Source organism: Sus scrofa, chromosome 3 (genome assembly GCF_000003025.6).
Source record: "Sus scrofa isolate TJ Tabasco breed Duroc chromosome 3, Sscrofa11.1, whole genome shotgun sequence".
Classification (NCBI taxonomy): domain Eukaryota; kingdom Metazoa; phylum Chordata; class Mammalia; order Artiodactyla; family Suidae; genus Sus; species Sus scrofa.
In genome coordinates this window covers 112,592,837-112,613,690 of record NC_010445.4, presented here as the reverse complement: position 1 = coordinate 112,613,690, position 20,854 = coordinate 112,592,837, and the positions used below count along the sequence as shown (strand labels likewise).

Here is a 20,854-nt window from a genome sequence, read left to right as displayed (position 1 = left end):
CCAGTTCCTATTTGACACCCGTAGCTCGTTTCAGTAGGGCTCAGCCACATTGCAAGGGTTTAATCATCAGTGTGGCGAGGGGCCACCATCCCGGGCAGTGCAGTGCCAGGCTGGCAGAAACAAGAAAAAGGCGGCAGTGGGATTCAAGGTGAAACCAGATAAGAAGAGTGTGTAGCATCGTTCTTTTTCTTTCTAAAGCCCTGGTCTTTGCTCCAGGAAGTAGGTGGAAGGATTCGTTAGACAGGGTTGGCAATTAATTGGTAGTCAGCGTAGGGAGTCAGAAGAATGCATTTTGCGTGGTCATAAGACCACCACTAACCTGGTGACCTCTGAAGCCCAGCCCTGAATAGAATGAAACAAATTGTTTTCTAGTAAGGGCAATGAGTAGGTTTGGTAGGAGTAGAGAAACGAATGAAATGACAAGAAGAAAAAAAAAGTCTTCGTTAGATTGGGAGTGGGGGTTGCTGACTCAATCCCAGATCGCAAAAGTGGTGTCGTGCTGTGTGGAGCTGTGCTGAACTTGGAACAAAGGGAGGGGAGATGCAAGTCAGCCCATCTCCCCTTAAAAACGTCAAGAACGCGTGAGATAAAGGGATCTGCCTGTTAGCAGGTGGATAAAGTGATGCTTTCATTTTTCTCAAGGCAGAACTGGGAATCCTCGTGGCCACTGCGGGCCAGAGAAGAGCGGCTCTCCGTGGGGTGGTGGTGTGGGCGTTGGTGGGGTCCCTCTCCGATGCCGCCTCCAAAGAAATCCAGCCTCTGGGACCTTATCTTCCCCCCTCCTCTTTGTTCTGATTTTCTGATTCACGCACACACTCACACACACAGGGGTATTTTTAAAATCCATGCCATAGAAAAATAGAAAATATAAGTCTTCAGTAAAGTTCGCTTTCCTTAATCACTGTCTTCCATCGGTCCTAAATCTTTCCAAAAATGTTTTCCTAGGTGTATATAAGCCTATTTTAAGAAGAAAATTTATATTATGCTTTACATACTGTTCCACAGCTGGCTCTTTTTACTGACATATTGTGGAGATCTTTCCGTGCTGCTAGATATCAGAAAGAATGACTGATTCTTTTTATAGCCTGCAAAATATTTTCTTGTGTTGTTGCCTGGTAAGATATTTAAACGGGCAGCTGTGAATACGTCGGCAAATGGTCCCATGTTCCTCCTAGTGGAGTCCGGGCTGCAGTAACCGTCCTTGCGTCCAGGTCTTTGTGCCCTTGTGAAAGCTTTCTGTAGAAAATTCCTGAAGGCTGGGTTGGAGGAGAGGCCCTTGTAGGTTTTTGATAAGTTTTGCCAAGTTGCCTTTTGGACAGGTCGTGACCCTTCGCGTTCCCACCCCATTGGCATCCATTGCCAACTTTCCTATTTGGCATTTTGCCTTTTCTTTTTCTTTTCTTTTTCTTTTTTTTTTTTTTTTAGTATTGATTTGAAGGAGCTCATTCTATTTTTTAGCAAAATTCTGTCAAATATATCTTTTAGCAGTTTATCCCTTGACTTTCAGTGAGAAAAGGTTTATATTTTAGGAAGTCAAATCTTTCAATCTTTTTTTTTTTTCTTCTAATTTTGATCTTATTTTAATAGGTGTTCTCTCCTATGTTTAATGTTTGTTTTTTAAGACTGTGTTTTTTAGTAGTCACATTTTTATCCAGATGGAAAATATTTTTATATATGCTGGGATGTACCGTGGAATTTTAAAATAGAGAATTGAAGTCCTCGAACTAATGTCACTTCCTTTACTTTGTTTCCATTACAGGGAAGCCCTGGGGGAATATTTAGATGGGAAGAAGGAGGCCGAGGAAGATCAAAGCAAGAGCTACAAACAGAAAGAAGAAAGCAGACTGGTAGGAGCTGGGGAGTTACTGGGTCCCGGGCCTTTGATCTCCTGCAAAGCCAAGCCCCTCCCTCCCTCCCCTCCTCAGGCCACCTTCTCAGACTTTAAAACCGGTTAAAAATCCGAATCCGACTAGGAACCGTGAGGTTGCGGGTTCGATCCCTGCCCTTGCTCAGGGGGTAAAGGATCTGACGTTGCCGTGAGCTGTGGTGTAGGGCGAGGATGAGGCTTGAATCCTACGTTGCTGTGGCTCTGACATAGGCCGTCAGCTACAGCTCCGATTCGACCCCTAGCCTGGGAACCTCCATATGCCGCGGGAGTGGCCCAAAGAAATAGCAAAAAGACAAAAAAAAAAAAAAAAAGAAAAGAAAATGTTTCCTTTCTCAATGTCATGGTATTAAATACCAGCTCTGCCCTAAGACCTGGCAGGAGGGCCCCCTGCCCTTGGCCCTGCACCTTAGCAATCATTTTTTTCAAATGGCAATTCTTTTTGTTTCCTGATTACTTTTGGTCTACAAACTCCTAAGTTTACTTTTGGTCTGCTCTAAGATAGACTTCTGTTTCCTTCTAGACACTTCATGGTTCTACTGTTTGCATTTTGGTCTATAATCTATCTGGAATTTTTGTGTGTGATGTGAAAGTGTGGCTCAAGGGTCATTGTTTTCTAAAAGGATCTTTAATTAACTCAGCGCCATTCACTTGAGGTCATCCTTTTGCCCCTGCAGTGCAGTGCACCTTTGTTGCAAATCAGATGCTCATACATGTATGGTTGTTTCTAGATTCTCTATTCTTTTCCCTTGGTCACTTAGCTAGCTTGTCTTATGCCAAGTTCCACACTATGTTAATTGCTGCAGCCATGTGATAGGGCTTGATATTTGGTAGGATAAGTCCTCCAGCTTTGTAGCTCTTCAAGATTGTCTTGGCTATTCTTGACCCTTTGCACTTCCACATAAATTTTAGAATCAGCTTGTCAATTGCCATCAAAAAACCTGCTGGGATTTTAATCAAGATTAGATTGAATCTACATATAGATCAATTTGGGAAAGAATTATATCTTACCATTACAGAGATTTACAATTTGTGAGTATAAAATAGCCTTCCCTTTTAAAAAAGTATTCTTTAATTTCATTTAGCAAAATTTTATACTCTTTGGTCAAGGCTATAATTGTTCAGTGCTGATATGTGAAAGCACTGGTTTTTATATATTGAGCTGATTTTCAGCAACCTTGTCAAATTCACTTGTTGATTCGAATGGTTTACTTGGTAGTTCTTTTTTTTTTTCTTTTTAACATACCTAATCATATCATCTGAAAATGAGTTTTGTCTTTTCCTGTTCAATTTTGATACCTTTAATTTTTTTTCTTGCTTTATTGCACCAGATAGGCCCTCTAGCGTATGAATAAAAGTGGCAATGATGAGGGCCCTGCGTCCAGTTCTGGGCCTCCTCTGGATGCACGTCTCAAGTGGACTTGCCTCGAGGCTACCCAGAGCCCACCTGTCATCTTTAGATCAGGTTGGCTCTGGGTAGACTCCAGATTCCCTGCCCAGATGGTTCTGAGCACTCTTTCGAGGCCTGCATAGGCTTCTTCTCAGGGTCCGTCAGGGCAGACAAGGCCTCGTAGATGGCCAGGGGGGTTAGCTTGAGCCCAGATGTGTGGTCTTTGAAATCCCTACTCTGTCATTTTCATGGTGCAGGACAGACCTGGGGGTGTGCAGAGGATGAGGTGGGCTCCAGGGTGGGAGGCAGAGCCTGGCTCTCCCTCAACCACCAAGTTCCAAGTGAGGCTCTGAGATGTAGTCTGAATTCAAACTGGAACTTCTGAATTGGTAGGAAAGTGTCAAGCTAGGAAGATAGAACATATTTTATTTAACAGATGATTATACCAAATGATAACTTAAAAATATTTAGATATTGGTATGTGAACCTTCTTTTAAATTCTTGCCTTGGGTCTAAAAAAACATCAGGGGTGTGTCTGGTCATCTTTTGGTGACTATAACATTTTCAATTTTGCTTTGGTCTTGATTCAGAAATTTCTTGTTTTGTCCTTTTTTTTTTTTTAGGGCTGCACCCGCCGCATATGGAGGTTTCTAGGTGAGGGGTCAAATTGGAGCTACAGCTGCCAGCCTAAGCCACAGCCACAGCAACACCAGATCTGAGCCATGTCTGTAACTTACACCACAGTTCAGGGCAATGCTGGATCCTTAACCCACTGAGCGAGGCCAGGGATCGAACCCGCATCCTCATGGATACTAGTCAGATTCGTTTCTGCTGAGCCACAACGGGAAACTCCTGATTCAGAAATTTCTGGTGTTTGTGCTGCCTGAATAGAAAATAGAAAGTTGCTCAAAACTATAGGAAAGCCATTACCTCTTTATGCATGTAAAACCATTTGGTAAAAGTGATAAAGCTGTAGCTATTTTAAAAAAGTCTGGGGTACCCTGGATATCTGGGTTGAGGTTGAGTTCTGCATTCATTAAAACTGCAGTTCAAAATTTCCATGGAAGATGAGATGAAATAGAGACTCTGATCATTTCAGTGACTCCTGGTACAGGGCTGTTTATAGGCTCCTAGTTCAGAAACGATTGGAGAGTTGGAAAATTTGTAAATTCCAATACAGACTTGGGCGGAGTTATCTTGTGGCTCATGGGGTTAAGGATCTGGCATTGTCACTGTAGCGGCTTTGGGTTGATGCTGTGATGCAGGTTTGATCCCTGGCCCAGGAGCTTCCACATCCTGCAGGTGTGGCCAAAACAAAAAAAAAAGAAACACCTAAGGAGAACAAATTTTAAAAGTTTCCTGTACTTCTGAAAAAATTAGACTAGATTGGGAAAAAAAACAACCCCCCCCCCCAAAAAAAACAGGCTTGGAAACACTCTGGCATAACCTAAGGATACCTGAACTTTGTGTGTGTGTGTGTGTGTGTGTGTGTGTCTTTTTAGGGCCACACCCACAGCATATGGAAGTTCCCAGGCTAGGGGCTGAATTGGAGGTACACCTGCCAGCCTATGCCACAGCCACAGCAACGCAGAACCTTTAACCCAGTGAGCGAGGCCAGGGATCAAACCTGCATTCTCATGGTTACTAGTCAGATTTGTTACCACTGAGCCATAATGGGAATGCCAGGATAACTGAACTTTTTGTTGAGAAGATTTATCATCTTGAAATCAGGACATCCCCAAAATGTCAGGAGCGAGGTGAGGATCAGGAGTCGGAAATTTACAAAGAGATTTTTTTTTTTTTTTTTTTTTTTTGTCTTTTTGCTATTTCTTGGGCCGCTCCCGCAGCATGTGGAGGTTCCCAGGCTAGGGGTCGAATCGGAGTTATAGCCACCAGCCTACGCCAGAGCCACAGCAACGCGGGATCCGAGCCGCGTCTGCAACCTGCACCACAGCTCACCGCAACGCCAGATCGTTAACCCACTGAGCAAGGGCAGGGACCGAAGCCGAAACCTCATGGTTCCTAGTCGGATTCATTAACCACTGCGCCACGACGGGAACTCCTACAAAGAGAATTTAGAAGGGACGTACCAAGAGCAAAATTCCTGAGCCGTGAAGGGAGAAGGCGTGCAGGCAGCTGCAGTTCTCTCCTGTGTTAGAACCCTTGTAGCAAAAGATCCACAAAGCATTAGCTTAAACAAGATCGGAGCTTATTTCTCTGGTTCACTTAGTGGTTCAGAGCAGAAACGGTTGATCCAGGGCTGATGTGGGGGCTCCTTAAGGTTGGGAAGCTCAACTCCTCCTGCCCTCCCTTAGATGGCCTCCATCTGCTCATCATGCATGTTGTACTTTTTAGGACCACGGGCCAGCCTGGGAGATGGAGAAAAAGGGGGCAGCAGAGGGTACCCTTTTCCCCTTGAGGCACAGTTCAGAAGCGGCACACACACTTGCGCTCATGCCATATTCATCAGACTGCATTCTAGTTGCAAGGGAGGATGGGAAAGGTAGCTATTTGGGAGGTCAGATGTCCAGCTAAAATCTGGGTGTTCTGTTGTTAGAAGAAGAGGGGGAGATGGACATTGGAGGAGAGGACAGCTATTACCATGTATCTCGTCTCCCCAACGAAAATTCTTAGAAAGGAGCCTGGCAGTGTCAGGCACTCGGAGGCCTTCTGGGGAAATGTTGAGATGTGCCCAGAGGGCATCCCGCATGCTAGGGGGCTGGTCCCTCCTCTAAGGGGAATAAACTAAAGACCGTCTAGATGTGCAGAGTGCTGTTAAATTGTAAGCGGTGACGTCACATCACAAGTGTCCTGATGGAAATAGGTTGCTAGGTAGATGCTACTCTTAAAAGTCTTCAGGTAGCTTTTGATGCCTTGGTTCTATTCTTGGTTAGGTCTATGCCCCGGTTCTATCCTTGGTTGGACAGAACAGCTACAGACAGTGGCGCACCTGTTTCTAACTTTATGCGTTCATGTTTATTTCCAGAAATTGGCTAAACTGCTGCTCTGCGGCACTGAGTTGGTGACAAACATCCAGGTAGCTGCAGATATCAGAGAGATCCACAGGAGAGTCGAGGAAGAGGAGATAAAGCGCCAGAGGTGAGGAATGTCCAGCCCTGCAGCCTGGGGGCTGTGAGGTGTCTCCCGTCTGGGTCTGCAGATTCTCCCCAGTCTTTGAGAGTGGCTTTGTCAAACCTGGTCTGGTAGAATCCTCTCTGGCCCCTTAGGAATCCTCCCTCTCTCCCTCCCTCACTGCTTTCCTCCTCCTGCCTCAAGCCGTACGTTCCTCAGGTGCACCAAGCCCCACGGGGACAGAGAGGCGTGACCACAGCCTCTGTTCTGTCCACAGTCGAGATGGATGTGCAAACGCCCAACCCTGACTTGTGCTGAAATAAAAATATGTACAAGAGTTGTAGAAACACCTAAGAGGAGGCCTTTGAGTCTCTCTGGAGAGAAGAGAGAAAGCTTTCTAGGCAAAATGATGTTAGGGCTGGGCCGGAAGAGCTGAGGAGGGGTTTGAGGAGACAAGGACTGTGCATTTTAGGCAAAGGGAAGCGTTCGTGCAGAGGCACGAAATGGCATGGTGTTTGGAATTGGCATGATAGCGGGTCATGGAAGAAAAGAGATGAGGCTGGAGTTCCCATCGTGGTGCAGCGGAAGCAAATCCGACTAGGAACCATGAGGTTGCGGGTTCAATCCCTGGCCTTGCTCAGTGGGTTAAAGATCCGGTGTTGCCGTGAGCTGTGGTGTAGGTCGCAGATGCAGCTCTGATCTGGCGTGGCTGTGGCTCTGACATAGGCCGGCAGCTACAGCTCTGATTCGACCCCTAGCCTGGGAACCTCCATGTGCCGAGGGGTGCGGCCCTAAAAAGACAAAAAGACCAAAAAAAAAAAAAAAAAGAAGAAGAAGATGAGGCTAAGAAGGCAGAGTAGACCGTCCTGGGTTTACATTTGCTGGAATGACCAGACCCATAGATGTTGTGCGCAGATGTCGCTGCCTGTTGGGGACTGGTAAGGACTCCGTGCCTGGAAGGCCAGAGGGTCAGGGGGACGTGGGACGCCGCAGCCCGCCCTCAGCTCCAGGCCTCGGCAGGCGGGCTCCCTCCCAGGGCTCAGCTTTTCCAAGCTGCTTAGGATGCAACTTCCCTGGTTTGCGAGCCGCAGGAACAGAGGTCCTCATGTAAACTCTTCCTCGAGCTGGTTCTTTAATTAATTTCTTACCTATAGTCCAGTTAGGAGAGCAACCTCCTCTCAGCAGGTGCAAACACAGCACGATGGTGTCACAACAATATTTTTAGTGGTTCAACATAGGTAGCTCCCCACCACCCCCCTTAGCCACTTTACCAGTTTACTCCCCAAACTTCCCACCACCTGCCCTGGGCTGTACCAGGAACTGAACTGGCCCATCCCCAGCAGGGGCAGCTGCTGAAAGGCCCTGAGTGCCCTGCCCAGGAGTTCGGCTCCTCCTGCAGCCGAGGCGGGAAAACTGAAGGACGTGAGTGGCAGAATTACAACATAAACATGGGTTCGGGAAAGATGACCTGATGGCTCTTTCTCTCTCTCTGTCTTTTTGTTGTTGTTGTCTGTTTAGGGCTGCACCCGTGGCATATGGAGGTTCCCAGACTGGGGTCAAATCAGAGCCACAGCTGCTGGCCTACACCACAGCCACAGCCACATCAGATCCAAGCTGTGTCTGTGACCGACACCACAGCTCGTGGCAATGCCGGATCATTAACCCACTGAGCAAGGCCAGGAATCAAATTTGCGTCCTCATGGATGCTAGTTGGATTCATTTCTGCTGAGCCATGATGGGAACTCCTGTTTCTCATTTTTTGGAGAAAAAAATGAACTGCATTATAAGCTGTCCTGGGTGTCCTTGCTTGGCTGGTGGGAAGGAGAGAAGGGAATCATGAGATAATTAAGTCCTGATTCTTGTCCTTCCGGGGCTGCACTCTTGTTTGGAGTCTCTGCTGGAAGGACAGGCCATCAAAGTTAGGAGAGCGTGGAGGCATCGGTCCTACAGCACCTGTGCTCAGAAAGGGCCTCCCGTCTCAGCCCCGATGCCGCCTTTCCTCCAGCCCCGCCCTCAGTGTACCCCATTACATGATTTCTTTGGGATTCCTGGGATTCTGGAGGACTGTTCCTATGTCCCATTGCTAATGATGGAGTTTTCCATTTTGTAAGTTCCGCTGGCCATGTATGGATGTTTTGGGAGAGAGCTGGCCAGGCACTCGAGGTCTGTGTTGACAGTAAGAAATAATGAATGCCCTTTGTCAAGAGACGGCTGTGCTGGGAATCATCTTATTTCATCCCGACCACAGCCAGAGGAAGGGTGGACACTTCCATCCTCTCTGTCCTACAGGTGAGAGAAACGGGGCCTGTAGCAGTTAAGCAGTTTGCCTGAAGTTGAGAGTCGGTAGCATCATCAGGATTTGAACACAAGCTGTGAGACCCGTGACCAAGTGGTTAACTCCTGTGTGTCACCATCTTGCTCAGAAGTATGGGACAAATTGGCTCGTGATGTGTGTGTGTGTACAGCCTTAATGTCGATCTCGCCACGGCATATGGAGTTCCCAGGCCAGGGATCAGATCTGATCCACACTTGGGACCTACAACTGCAACGCTGGATCCTTTAACCCACTGTGCCAGGCGGGGATTGAACCTGTGTCCCGGCACCGCAGAGAAAGCCGCGGATCCCATGGCGCTGCAGCGGGAACTTCTGTTGGGCTGTTTTTATGGGTCCCTTTGTTTACTTGGTCTCAGGTACTAATAGTCAAGCATTAAACTAAAGGAAGCCTCCTCACGCGGTCTCATTTGCAGTGGGTATACCTGGAGGCAGGCGGTGCTTGGTACTCGGGCCTGTTTTCTGGACCCTAGAGAACCAGCCTGCTGTCTTGAAAACAGCATCTGGAGCTGGGCTGTTTGTATTTGCAGACTGGAAAAGCTGGAGAATGAGGTCAAGACCAGCCAGGACAAATTTGATGAGATTACTGTCAAGTGGGAAGAGGGCAAACAGAAGAGAATCCCCCAGGAACTGTGGGAAATACTCAACACCCAGCAGGTGCACTGCGCTGGGCTGATAGAGGATAAGAACAAGCTGATCAGCGAGTTACAGCAGGCAAGAACCCGCCCTCAGTCCGGCCGCAGGGGATGGGGCTGGGGGGACACTTGCTTTTCCTGAATGGGGAAGGGGGCCTTACTTCATCATCCAGAATGTGGTATGGCTCAGGCGATACCCCCCTCCCCTTTTTAAAAAAATATGTCTACATCCATGGCATACGGAAGTTCTCAGGCCAGGGACTGAATCTGAGCCACAGCTGCAACCTGCACCGAAGCTCTGATAACCCTGGATCCTTTAACCGGCTGCCCTGGGCCGGGGTTTGAACCCTCGCCTCTGCCCTGACCTGAGCTGCTGCAGTCAGATCCTTAACGCACTGTGCCACAGTGGGAATTCCTCAGGCCGTACACTTTTAACTAGAAAAAAAAAAAGCTTTGTAATCATTTTAGAATTACTGGCTACCTGAAGTTCCCGTTGTGGCTTGGCAGGTTAAGAACCTGGCTAATATCCATGATGTTGCAGGCTCGATCCCTGGCCTTGCTCAGTGGGTTAAGGATCTGGCATTGCCGTGAACTGTGGTGTAGGTCGAAGATTCAGCTCGGATTTGATGTTGCTGGGTGGCTGTGGTGTAGGCCGGCAGCCGTAGCTCCAATGTGACCCCTAGCCCGGGAACTTCCATATGCTACGGATGCGGCCCCCAAAAGACAAATAATAATAATAATAATAATTATTGGCTACCTAATAGAGAGATGACCTGTCGTAGTCAATGCAGTTTTAGATTTTCTGTGTTTAGTCAAGGAATAGAACGTAATCCGTAGGAGATGTTTTCTCATGTTGGAACGTGAACATTCGTCACTTGGCTGGGACGCCCTAGACTTGCCTGGAGGCTGCAGGGAAATTTGCAGCAAGTTATAATCGAGGGGTTTGATCCTGTGCTGCTCGTGGAGGCTTAGCTCCAAAGGCCCATGCTTCTTCCGGGCCTTGCCAGCCTCTTCGGAGCCACTTTCCCTGTGCGCAGCTCTAATTCCTCGTGCTCGGGTGGGTCCCAGTGGGTTGCTCCTGGCAGCCTCTTCCTTCCGTCTCAGTGAGTGACCAAACCTTTGACGTGCTCTTCTCTAGGAATTAAAGATGAAAGATGATCAGTACGTGAAGGATTTGAAGAAACAGGCAGATGACATCTGCCTGCTCCTGGAGAGGATGGAGGAGCAGGTGAAGAATGTAATGAAAACCTTTCGCCAGGAGCTTCATCACATTGAGGTGACAGCGTGTGAGAGAGCTGCCCTCTGCCCTTGGAAGGTCCCCGGGAGGAGGCTGGCTCTGTCCTAACTGCCCGGGAGGGCCCTAGACGTCTCGGTCCTCTGGTTTCTGCCTCTGCTCTAAGGTTTTGTTCTTTTAGTTACTCGTTCATCCCCTCCTGCATCAAATGTCTACTGTATGGCAGGCACTGAGGCCAGGGGCCGGGGATACAGCTTCAGACAAAGTCCTGGATGGGGCCTGTGTTCCTGCAGGAGACAGCTAGACCACAGACAGATGAATTGCTAAGTACACCATGTGGCAGGTGGTGATAAGTGCTTGGAAAGAAAAGAAAACAGGCTAAGAGGAGGGGAGGAGGGAGATTGGTGCTCCAGAAGCACCAGGCATTTGGGGAGCCAGTCATGTGACTTATCTCTGATGGCCAAGGCCAGGGGGATGGGAAAGGGGCGTGCCAGACAGAATCCAGGAAGCTGTACTTTGAATGAAATTGCAGTTCCCAATGGTGGCACAGCAGAAATGAACCCGACTAGGAACCATGAGGTTTCAGGTTCGATCCCTGGCCTCGCTCAGTGGCTTAAGGATCTGGCGTTGCCATGAGCTGTAGCATAGGCCCGCAGCTGCAGCTCTGATTCGACCCCTAGCCTGGGAACCTCCATACGCCACGGGTGCAGCCCTAAAAAGACAAAACAAAAACAAAAACAAAAAAAACCAAACAGCCAACCAAAAAACCCCCAAAATGTTAAGAATTGAGATCCAGATTGGCCTTTCCAAAGTGGAAGGGATCTCCGAGGTGGGGGCCTCTCTCTAGATTATTACAGACTCATTTCTACACTTCTAGGCCTGCCCCACCCCCTGGTCTGTGAGCTCCCCGCTGCCTTTGCTTCATGGGAACCCCAGCCATAGCCGTGTCCCAACCCGAGTCACGAGTCACGACTGAATACACGCCAGGGTTTGCCCCGGCCTTGCCCCAACTCCCTGCCTTGCTTATCACTTAGTGGCTCCCCACAGGGCAGCTGGCACACTTCCTCTTGTCATCTGCGTGATGCATCGACTGCATAACCCTTTATTTCCATGAAGCTCTTTCCACAGCCCTTGGGTGGCGTGACACTTGGCAAGCCTGCATATGCATTTGGCCCTCTGTGGGTGGCAGTGTGGCACAGGTGCTGTCGTCTGAGATATCTTCGGTGTCGTGGGGCCTGAATCATCAACACACTCAAGAGCCTTTTTCTCTCTCGGTTGCAGAAAGCGTTTGAGGTGGAGCGACACGAGCTGCTGACGAGCAATAAGAAGAAATGGGAGCGGGCCCTGCAGGCGCACAACGCCAAGGAGGTCAGGGGGTGGCCGATGGGGGAGGGGCGGAGTGTCAAGGGTGAGCCAGGGAGTCTGGGGGTGACTCCTCCCGTGGCAGAATTTGCTAGTTTCAGAGTTCCCATCGTGGCTCAGCCCGTTAAGGATCTGACCCTGAGGATGTGGGTTCAATCCCTGGCCTTGCTGGGTGGGTTAAGGGTCCAGACTTACACCCAGGCTGCGGTGTAGGTCACAGATGCAGCTGGGATCTGTTGTTGCCATGGCTGTGGTGTAGGCCTCGGCAGCAGCTCAGATTCAACCCCTAGCCTGGGAACTCCCATATGCCGCAGGTACAGCCTGAAGAAGAAAGAAAGAAAGAGAATTTGCGAGTCTTTCCTTTTCTTGGGGAGGATCGCGCTGGTGGACCTCACTGACTGCGCCTCCCTGCATGGGACCCATGCAGCCTGATGTAGTTTCCACGGTTCTGCCACCTTCTCGTTTATTTCCTGGGCTTCTCCCCCAGCCATGGGTATTTGTGGGCTAAGGCGCTGTTTTAAGACATATTTTAAAGGGTGTGGGGGTCCTCACTTTATTTCAGAGACGTAAAGAACAAAGGAGTAATATGACCAAAATCCTGCCTTTCTTTTTCTTTTTTTTTTTCTTAAAGACATACACATGTCTGACTGCAGGATCTGCATTCCTCTTAGAACTTCTGGAGTCAGGATCCCTTTAAGCAATGCCAGCCATGGCCTGGGAGTTCTGAGCCTTGGGGCGCAGGGGTTCCGAGGGCCGACAGACTCCGCCCACAGTGTCACCGTCAGGCCGCCTAAAGGGTTGAGTCGGGGCAGGGGCGGGACCTGACCTTGCCCTTGGGTCCCTGTGCCTTCTTCAGCTGGAGTATCTCATGAGCCGCATCAAGAAAGTGGAGGACTACGAGCAGCAGCTCAACAGGCAGAGGATCTGGGACTGCGAAGAGTACAACGTGATCAAGATCAAGCTGGAGCAGGACGTGCAGGTGGGACTTGTTCCTCCGCCAGAGCGTCCGGGCGGCTGGGCGGCGGAGAGCTCCTGCGGATGGATGTCTCAGCCGTAGCAGCCACCTGTCCTATTCTCGAGCTGGTCCCCCCAGTCAATGCTTACTCTTTACTCATTACCGGCTCTCTTTTAAATGATCATATCTGAAGGCGCTCATGTACCAGGTACACGTGGAGGAACGCTTTTCTTTAATAAACCAATGGGAAACTGCCAAGATGCTGAAGGGGTCTGGAAACCATGGTATGTGACGGTCGGTGAGAGAGTGGTGCATTTTCGTTGGGCAAAGGGAGAACATCCCTAGGGGCGAGGTAGTTGTGTCACAGGGCCAGGGCTAGGGCAGCCACCATCTAATGTGTGTCTATCATATTCCTGGCACTTAACACAATATCGCCAACCCTCACAGTAACGTGAAGGGGAGAAACCACTAACGGCATTTTATATGCCAGGAAGCAGGGGCTCAAAGATAAATTACTTCTCTGGGAAATGGTAAGCCCTGCATTGAAATCCAGTTGTGTGTGCTTCTGTTGAGCCTGTCTCCTTTCCAATATTCCAAACAACGCCTTGACTGATGGTTGAACAGAGCAGTGAGGCAGATTCTGACTCACCCTCAGCAAGAAACGTCTTCCTAGTTAGAACTATCTAATATAGGGAAGGGCCATCCTGGAGTTCCTGTTGTGGCTCAGCGGCGACGAACCTGACTAGTATCCATGAGGACGCAGGTTCGATCCCTGGCACCTCGCTCAGTGGGTTAAGGATCCGGCGTTGCTGTGGCCATGGTGTAGGCTGGCAGCTGTGGCTCTGGTTTGAACTCCAGCCTGGGAACCTCCTTATGCCACAGGTGCGGCTCTAAAAAAAAAAAGAAAGAAAGAAAAAGGTTATCCCACAAAACAAAGAATTCTTTATCTCAGGAAGTATTCAGATGCTGAATGACTCTATCTGTCTTCAGGGTAGAAGCAGGAACCCTGCAGTGGGAAGGAGGTTAGATTTTCTGGTTTCTAAAGTTCTTTCCAAACCTAGGAATCTGTGTTTCAACACTGGTTAAAAAAAATGCCTAATTACATTTAGATGTAATTGTATCTTAATATTCAAGCATGGTCTATTCATTTCAGTCTGCATCTAGAAAAACATGTTAAATTAAATTTCCACATAGCCTTTGATAGAATTTCAGTTCCTCACGCCTCTTGTATCTTTATATAACAAGGTTAAATTAAAAACCCTATGAGGGAGTTCCTGTGTGGCGCAGTAGGTTAAGGAGCAGCTCAGGTCGCTATGGAGGTGTGGGTGGGTTTAATCCCTGGCCCAACACAATGGGTTGAAGGATCTGGTGTTGCCAGTGTTGTAGCTAGGGTTGCAGCTGTGGATCAGATTCAACCCCTGGCCTGAGAACTTCCATATGCCACAGGCAGGACCATAAACTGAAACAAACCAACAAATAACTTAATAGAAACCCCAAACGCCTATTAGGAATTCTCTTGTGCATCCGGTTGAGCTTCCAGCATTGTCACTGCAGCGGTCCTGGGTCACTGTTGTGGCGTGGGTTTGATCCCTGGCCTGGGAACTTCCAAACGCGCACCCCCCCACCCCCTGCAAAACCCCAACCCTATTAGACTGCAATTATTTTTCCAGTCTTGAGGATTTTTCTAGGCCTTTCTCACATTAATGTCACAGAACTGAGAGTTACTGACAAGGAGCAGCAGAAGTCGGTTAGAACAGCAGCCCTGCCTCTGTGGGCTGTTTGCATTACACTTCTCATGAAAATGGCTATTGTGAAGCTTTCTGAAGTGATTTTTGATTCTATGGTCATTTATATGATACAAGTACACACTGTTGGCCTCAAACAGTGAAATAATGGAATCTCATGGTTTTTTTTGGTTGCTGTTTTTCCTTTTGTGGTAAAGGCCTTTAACATAGGATCTCCCGTCTTAGCAAGTTTTTAAATATCCAGTACAGTATCATTAATCATAAGCCCTCTGTTGTGTACTATATTCCAGAACATCTTGCATAACTGAACCCTTGTTCACTTTGGCCAGTATCTCCCCGTCTTCCCACCTGCAGCCCCAGGCGGCCCCTGGCCACAAATTCTCCTCTCTGCTTCTATGAGTTGGGCGTGTAAGTGAGATCATGCAGTATTTATTTGTCTTTCTGTATCTGGCTTATTTCGTTTGGTGTATCATCCTGCACGTCCCCTTTCGTTGCTGCAAGTGGCAGGATTTCCTTTTTTTGAAGGCTGAATTATGTGCTATTGTAGGTATGTACTACTTTCTGACAATCCATTAGTCCATCGCTGAACTTGGTTTTTGCGTATTTTGAACTTGCATTGTGCAAAGCATTAAAGTAAAGATACAGTTCCTGTCCTCAAGGAATTTACAGTCTTTTGTGTAAGCAAGCAAGCTACAAAAATAATATAAAAGAGGGAGCGGCAGGGGAGAAAAGGGTAATTAGGAGGGTGGGATTGAGTTCTGAGTGGAATCCAGGCTCCCCCTCCAGCCCCCCTCCCGGCCCCCAGGCTTGAGAAGGGTAATAAGCCCAGTGAGGTCTCTGCAATCAGCTAAGAAGACCAGAGGGAGAGGCGGCTCTGGGTTTCCATTCCGCGGGGCAGCGATGGCTTCTGGCTTCCGGCTTCCGCCTGGGGCTGGAGATGGCTCCAGAAGCAGCTCCCTTGCTCCTGCTGCCCCGGGAAAAGGGGAAGGGAGTGTGATCAACACCCACAGGGCCCAGATCACCAAAAGGGCCTGTGTGGCAGGTTAGGTAAATCTTGATACAGGTTAGGTCATCATCTTGATACGTTTTTCACCAAAACCAAGTGATGTTTTGCCATTAGTCTGGAGAACCTGGAGTACAACGTTCCAAAATGTCTTTGGAGAATTGAATAATAAGCACACATTTCACACAATCCATCACCATTTTTTGTTTGTTTGTCTTTTTAGGGCCGCACCCAAGCACATATGGAAATTCCCAGGCTAGGGGTCGAATTGAAGCTGTAGCTGCCGGTCTACACCACAGCCACAGCAACCCGGGATCCAAGCCAAGTCTGTGGCAACCTACACCACAGCTCATGGCAACACCGGGTCCTTAACTCACTGATTAAGGCCAGGGATCAAACCTGAGCTCTCACGGATGTTAGTTGGGTTCATTACCACTCAGCCGCAATGGGAACTCCTACAGTTTTTTCATATGAAACTATATTCCGTGTATGGCAATCAGGGACGGCTATGTATTGGGTCTAAACCCCGTGATAATTAACAGCAGCGTCGCCGGTATTAAAATCATCACGAGCATAATGTGCTGCAAGCAGATAATGATAATAAGGAGGGCTGCAGACGCTGCCCTGCGAGAGGCAGGAGCCTGTCGTTGGTTCTGTAAGTTCACCAACAGCCCTGCCAGGAACTCCTAAGCGGCATGAGGAACTCGAAGCCCCCAGACGCGAAGGAGGGGCTGCTCTGTGATCCGTGTTGCCTTGCTGGTCCCTGCAGTCCTCCGTCCCCTAAGAACATCAGCAAAGAGCAGGAGCCCACGTTTTTCCACAGGAGGAAATAAACTTGGCTGATAGTCAACTGCAGGCACAAGGAAAAGACTCAATTAAAGTCGGTGACAGGTTAGTATCATAACATATCTTTTTGCCTGTAAAGTCAGCTCAGATTTAAGTTTTTTCAGGTCACAAGAAGACATGGCCTAATGACTTTCGTGCAGAGTTGTATAAACTGTGTTGAGCTAGGTGAGAGAGTGGTGGGGGTTTCACAAAACCAACCAAAAAAGTGATGCCAATGATTTTTTTTTTTTTCCTTCCAGGCGGTATTATGTAAGAAAAAGAAAGCGCCTTTGCGTAATTTTTATTATGTAATAATCTACCTTTAAGAATGAAACGCCTATAAGAGTTCATATGATGAAACTCGCAATTTGTAACTCCCAGGCTCCTGCTGGGTTATAAAAACTATTCCATGGCCCAGTAAGTTTGGGAAATGCTCAGTGCAGAGGCTCATTGCAAAGTTCGGGGAAGGCTGAGGGCCCTGGATAGGGTCTGAGCCCACGCCCAGGCTCCAGGTCACGGGGCTCCGTATGCCTAAGTCCCATTGAAGCCCTGAACAGCTTTGGTGTCACTCCAGACCCAGAGCAGCTCTGGAGCCCCGCCTCCTCTGTGTGTTCACACTTTCTCAGAGCATCGCCTTCCAGCAGGGAGCTTTTCTGTTAGACTTGTGTGCTGGGCCCCCCTGTGTCCCAGGCTGCTCACAGTTGAAGCAGCAGGCCTGGTTTCCTTCAGGGCCTGTTGGCATAAATCCCTGTGACTTTGCAGGAAGAACTACTGAGAGTCCGCTTCCCTAGCAGACACTCACAGCCGTCCCTGGAAGGGCACCGGGCCCAGAGCAGGGGCTCAGGCTGGAGCCGCCCCAGGTAACTGCACTTGAGATGAGCCTGTGCCTTTGGCATCTTCCATAGGCTCTTTGGGATATCATTCAAGTCGGAAGTTTCTAAATTAAACTTTTAGATGCTCAGGAAGAATGGGGTGAAGCTCCCGGTAGCTCCTGCCCCATCCTAGGCCTGCCCTGCTCAGGGCCAAGTGCTGATGGAGGGGAAGCTGGGCCTGAACCATAAATGACTCTGTGGACAGTGGTTTACTGAGAGCCTTTGAATTTCACTTCTGAGAATCTCCCTTAAGGAAAGAAACAAAATACTCCTAAAGTTTTATTTGTATTTATTTATTTTGCTTTTTAGGGCCATACCTGTGGCCTATGGAGGTTCCCAGGCTAGGGGTCGAATCGGAACTGCAGCTGCCGGCCTACACCACAGCCCCAGCAACACAGGATCTGAGCCACGTCTGTGACCTACACCCCAGCTCACGGCAACGCCAGATCCTTAACCCACTGAGGGAGGCCAGGGTCGAACCTGCAACTTCATGGTTAGTTGTCAGATTTGTTTCCACTGTGCCACGATGGGAACTCCATTTTTTTTTTCCAAAGTTTTCGCTGTAATTCCTTCCAGCATTATTTTATAATATCGAAGATTATCAAAACAATATATACATTTATAAATGTAAATGATCAAAACAACATACACATTTATAAATGTGTATATGTAGGGAAATGGCAAAATATTATGGTATATGATAAAGATCAACATTCCTATACGATAAATTATATAAAATATGCGCCATTAAAATGATAGCAATCACACTCGACTAAAGTGGAGCATCCTTATGTTGTCATATTAAGGGAGAAAATTAGGATATAAAGTTGTAGGTACATTGTTGGGTGTCAACTAGGTAAGGATGTCTGGAAGGAACACGCCGATATATTAACAGAAATGGCCTTTGGGAGGTGGAATTATGGGTAGTTTTTCTTCCCCCTTGTCCTGCCTCTTTTCTTTCTTTCTTTCTTTTTTTTTTTTTTTTTTTGTCTTTTCTAGGGCTACACCTGCGGCATATGGAGGTTCTCAGGCTAGGGGGTCTAATGGGAGCTGTAGCCGCCAGCCTTCACCACAACCACAGCAACACAGGATCCTTAACCCACTGAGTGAGCCCAGGGATCGAACCCGCAACCTCATGGTTCCTAGTTAGATACGTTAACCACTGAGCCACGACTCCATGTGTCTTTTTCTTTTTCTTTCCTCTACTCTCTGCACTTTCTACAAGGAGCGCCCATTACTTTCACAGTGAGGAAAAGTGTTTACAGAGAAAAGCATGTACCTGGAAAAAGTAAATAAAAATTTAACGGAAAGTAGAGAATTGAGAGGTACAGTTAGTTCTCCCAGTGATCAGGAAGGTTTCTCTCTGACCACCTGTTAAAGAAGAGACAGGGCGGGCTTCTGTCCTGAGGGAGAGGCTCCAATTCGTCAGAACATCCCAGAGTAGGATGCAGAAGCCTCTGGGCTAACCCCGTGGATACACTTGTTAATTCCCTCAGTTACAGTGCGGGGACCACTGATGCCACGAGGAACGTGGGCACGTCACACCCTCGGATGATGGGTCACAGCCTTTGTGCGTCTCAGGTTTTCGTGGCAATATTCACTACTATGGTATTTCTGGTGGGGCTGCTTGTTCTCTGAAGGGTCTGGAGCAGAGCTGAGAGGGAGCTGTGCTCGAACGCTCAGGCACCTCCTGGGCTTTAAGTACATAGGCTTTTGCTTGCACGTGGATGATTTCTGTTTTTCCTAGTTGACCTGTAATTTGCCTCTGATGATACCTTTTCTGAAAATTCAGGTGGAGACCCTTGTCCCTAGAGGTCCTCGGCTAGGGCTCCAGAATGAACGAGCAGGGTCCTTCTGGTGTCATAATTGGTACCAGGGCCAATGAGGATTTTTTTTTAAACTTTAGATTCTTGAGCAACAGCTTCAGCAAATGAAGGCCACTTATCAGCTAAACCAAGAGAAGTTAGAGTACAACTTCCAGGTGCTGAAGAAGCGGGATGAAGAAAGCACAGTGATCAAATCCCAGCAGAAGAGGAAGATCAACCGGTGAGAAGACAGAGTGTCTTCCTTCTGGGCCCTTCTATGCTGAAAAGGGGCATGGGTATGCCCTCTTGTGGGAGTAGAAACTGTTCAGTTAAAAGTATAACCAGAAACTGTTAAAAGTATAATCAGTTCTTATCAGAAGAGTTTTTTGGAAGGGGGAGTTCCTGCTGTGGCACAGTGGGCTAAGGATCAGCATTGCCATGGCTGTGACGTAGGTCGCAGCTGCAGCTTGGATTCAGTCCCTGGCCTGGGAACCTCCATAGGCTGTGGGTACAGCCATAAAAAAGGAGGTTTTTTTTTTTTTTTTTAATTTGAACTATTCTTTATTTTGTAAATGTCTGTGTTTAAAATAGATGAACCGTGCTCACAATTCATATACTGGACCCGAGACACAGCACCCAAGTTCCCCCGTCCCAGGGAGACGGTGGGGCTCAGGAGCAGGTGGAGGGCCTGGGGCTGCGTCTCGAGGCCACAGGGGCAGGGGGTGAGCAGCCAACAGGCAGGTGCGCCTGCTCAACCGTCTGGGCCAAAGGCCAGGTCCCAGGCCACCAAAAACGGAGGGTTTTTTTTTTTGAAAACAGAATACCTTCAACTAGTTCTACTCCCCCACCCCGCTGCCCCCCACCTCCGGCAAGCGTTTACAGCTAAAGTCTGTCTCCTGTCTCTCCCTTGTCTGGGTCCTCTTTCCCACCTCTGTGACCCTGTTTCTTTTGTTTCTTCCAGAATGTCTTACATGCAGGCAAACCAAACACTCATCCCCTGCTGCTTTCTCATAAGTGTTTTGTTATTTTTTTTTTGGTCTTTTTTTTGTTTCATCTTATCTTTTAGCTTTTTTTTTTTTTTTTTTTTTTTTTTTTTTTTTTGCTTGTCTATTCATAGATGATGGCTGTAGTACACGACACCATTGAGGCTGTCAAGTACGGCAAGTGGATCTTAACCATGAGCAAGGAGACGAACCGAACTATGGTTCCTAGTTGGATTGTCCATGGCCACGAGGAACTCTCCTCGATGGCTTTGATCCTGCCTGCTTCACATAAGGATCTGTGTGTGTACTTGGTGTGCACAGCAGTCGATTCAACCCTGTAATTAGGAAGCAGTCATGTGCATTATAAAAACAAAAACCAAAAAAAAAAAAAAAAAACAAGAGTCCTGTCGTGGCCAGCAGAAAAACCGACTAGCAACAATGAGGTTCGATCCCTGGCCATGCTCAGGGGGTTAAGGATCTGGTGTTGCTATGAGCTGTGGTGTAGGCCAGCAGCTATTGCTCTGATTCGACCCCTAGCCTAGGAACTTCCATGTGCAGTGGGTGTGGCCCTAAAAAGACAAAAACAAAACAAAACAAAACAAAAAAACCCACCAAAACCCAAAATATGAGAGTACTATATTTCTGCTACCACCAGAGATTAAGTGTATCTCTCCCCCTCTCTCTCTATAGCTAGGTAGCTAGCTAGATACAGATATGACATTATACTGTAACTATTGTTTTGCAATTGGCCTTTTAA

The 20,854-nt window shown here is 48.0% G+C and overlaps 1 protein-coding gene across 2 annotated transcripts in view; it reads left to right on the top strand.

Annotated features, from left to right (window-relative positions):
• Nucleotides 1-20,854, top strand: part of DRC1 (dynein regulatory complex subunit 1) — a 39,900-nt gene that overhangs the window by 7,974 nt on the left and 11,072 nt on the right. For both annotated transcript variants that reach the window (XM_021087730.1, XM_021087732.1), the window contains 7 exons: nt 1,760-1,847; nt 6,262-6,374; nt 9,209-9,392; nt 10,452-10,589; nt 11,829-11,915; nt 12,766-12,888; nt 19,216-19,355. In XM_021087730.1, coding sequence (XP_020943389.1) covers nt 1,760-1,847; nt 6,262-6,374; nt 9,209-9,392; nt 10,452-10,589; nt 11,829-11,915; nt 12,766-12,888; nt 19,216-19,355 — 873 coding nt within the window. The remainder of the gene's footprint in view (nt 1-1,759; nt 1,848-6,261; nt 6,375-9,208; nt 9,393-10,451; nt 10,590-11,828; nt 11,916-12,765; nt 12,889-19,215; nt 19,356-20,854) is intronic.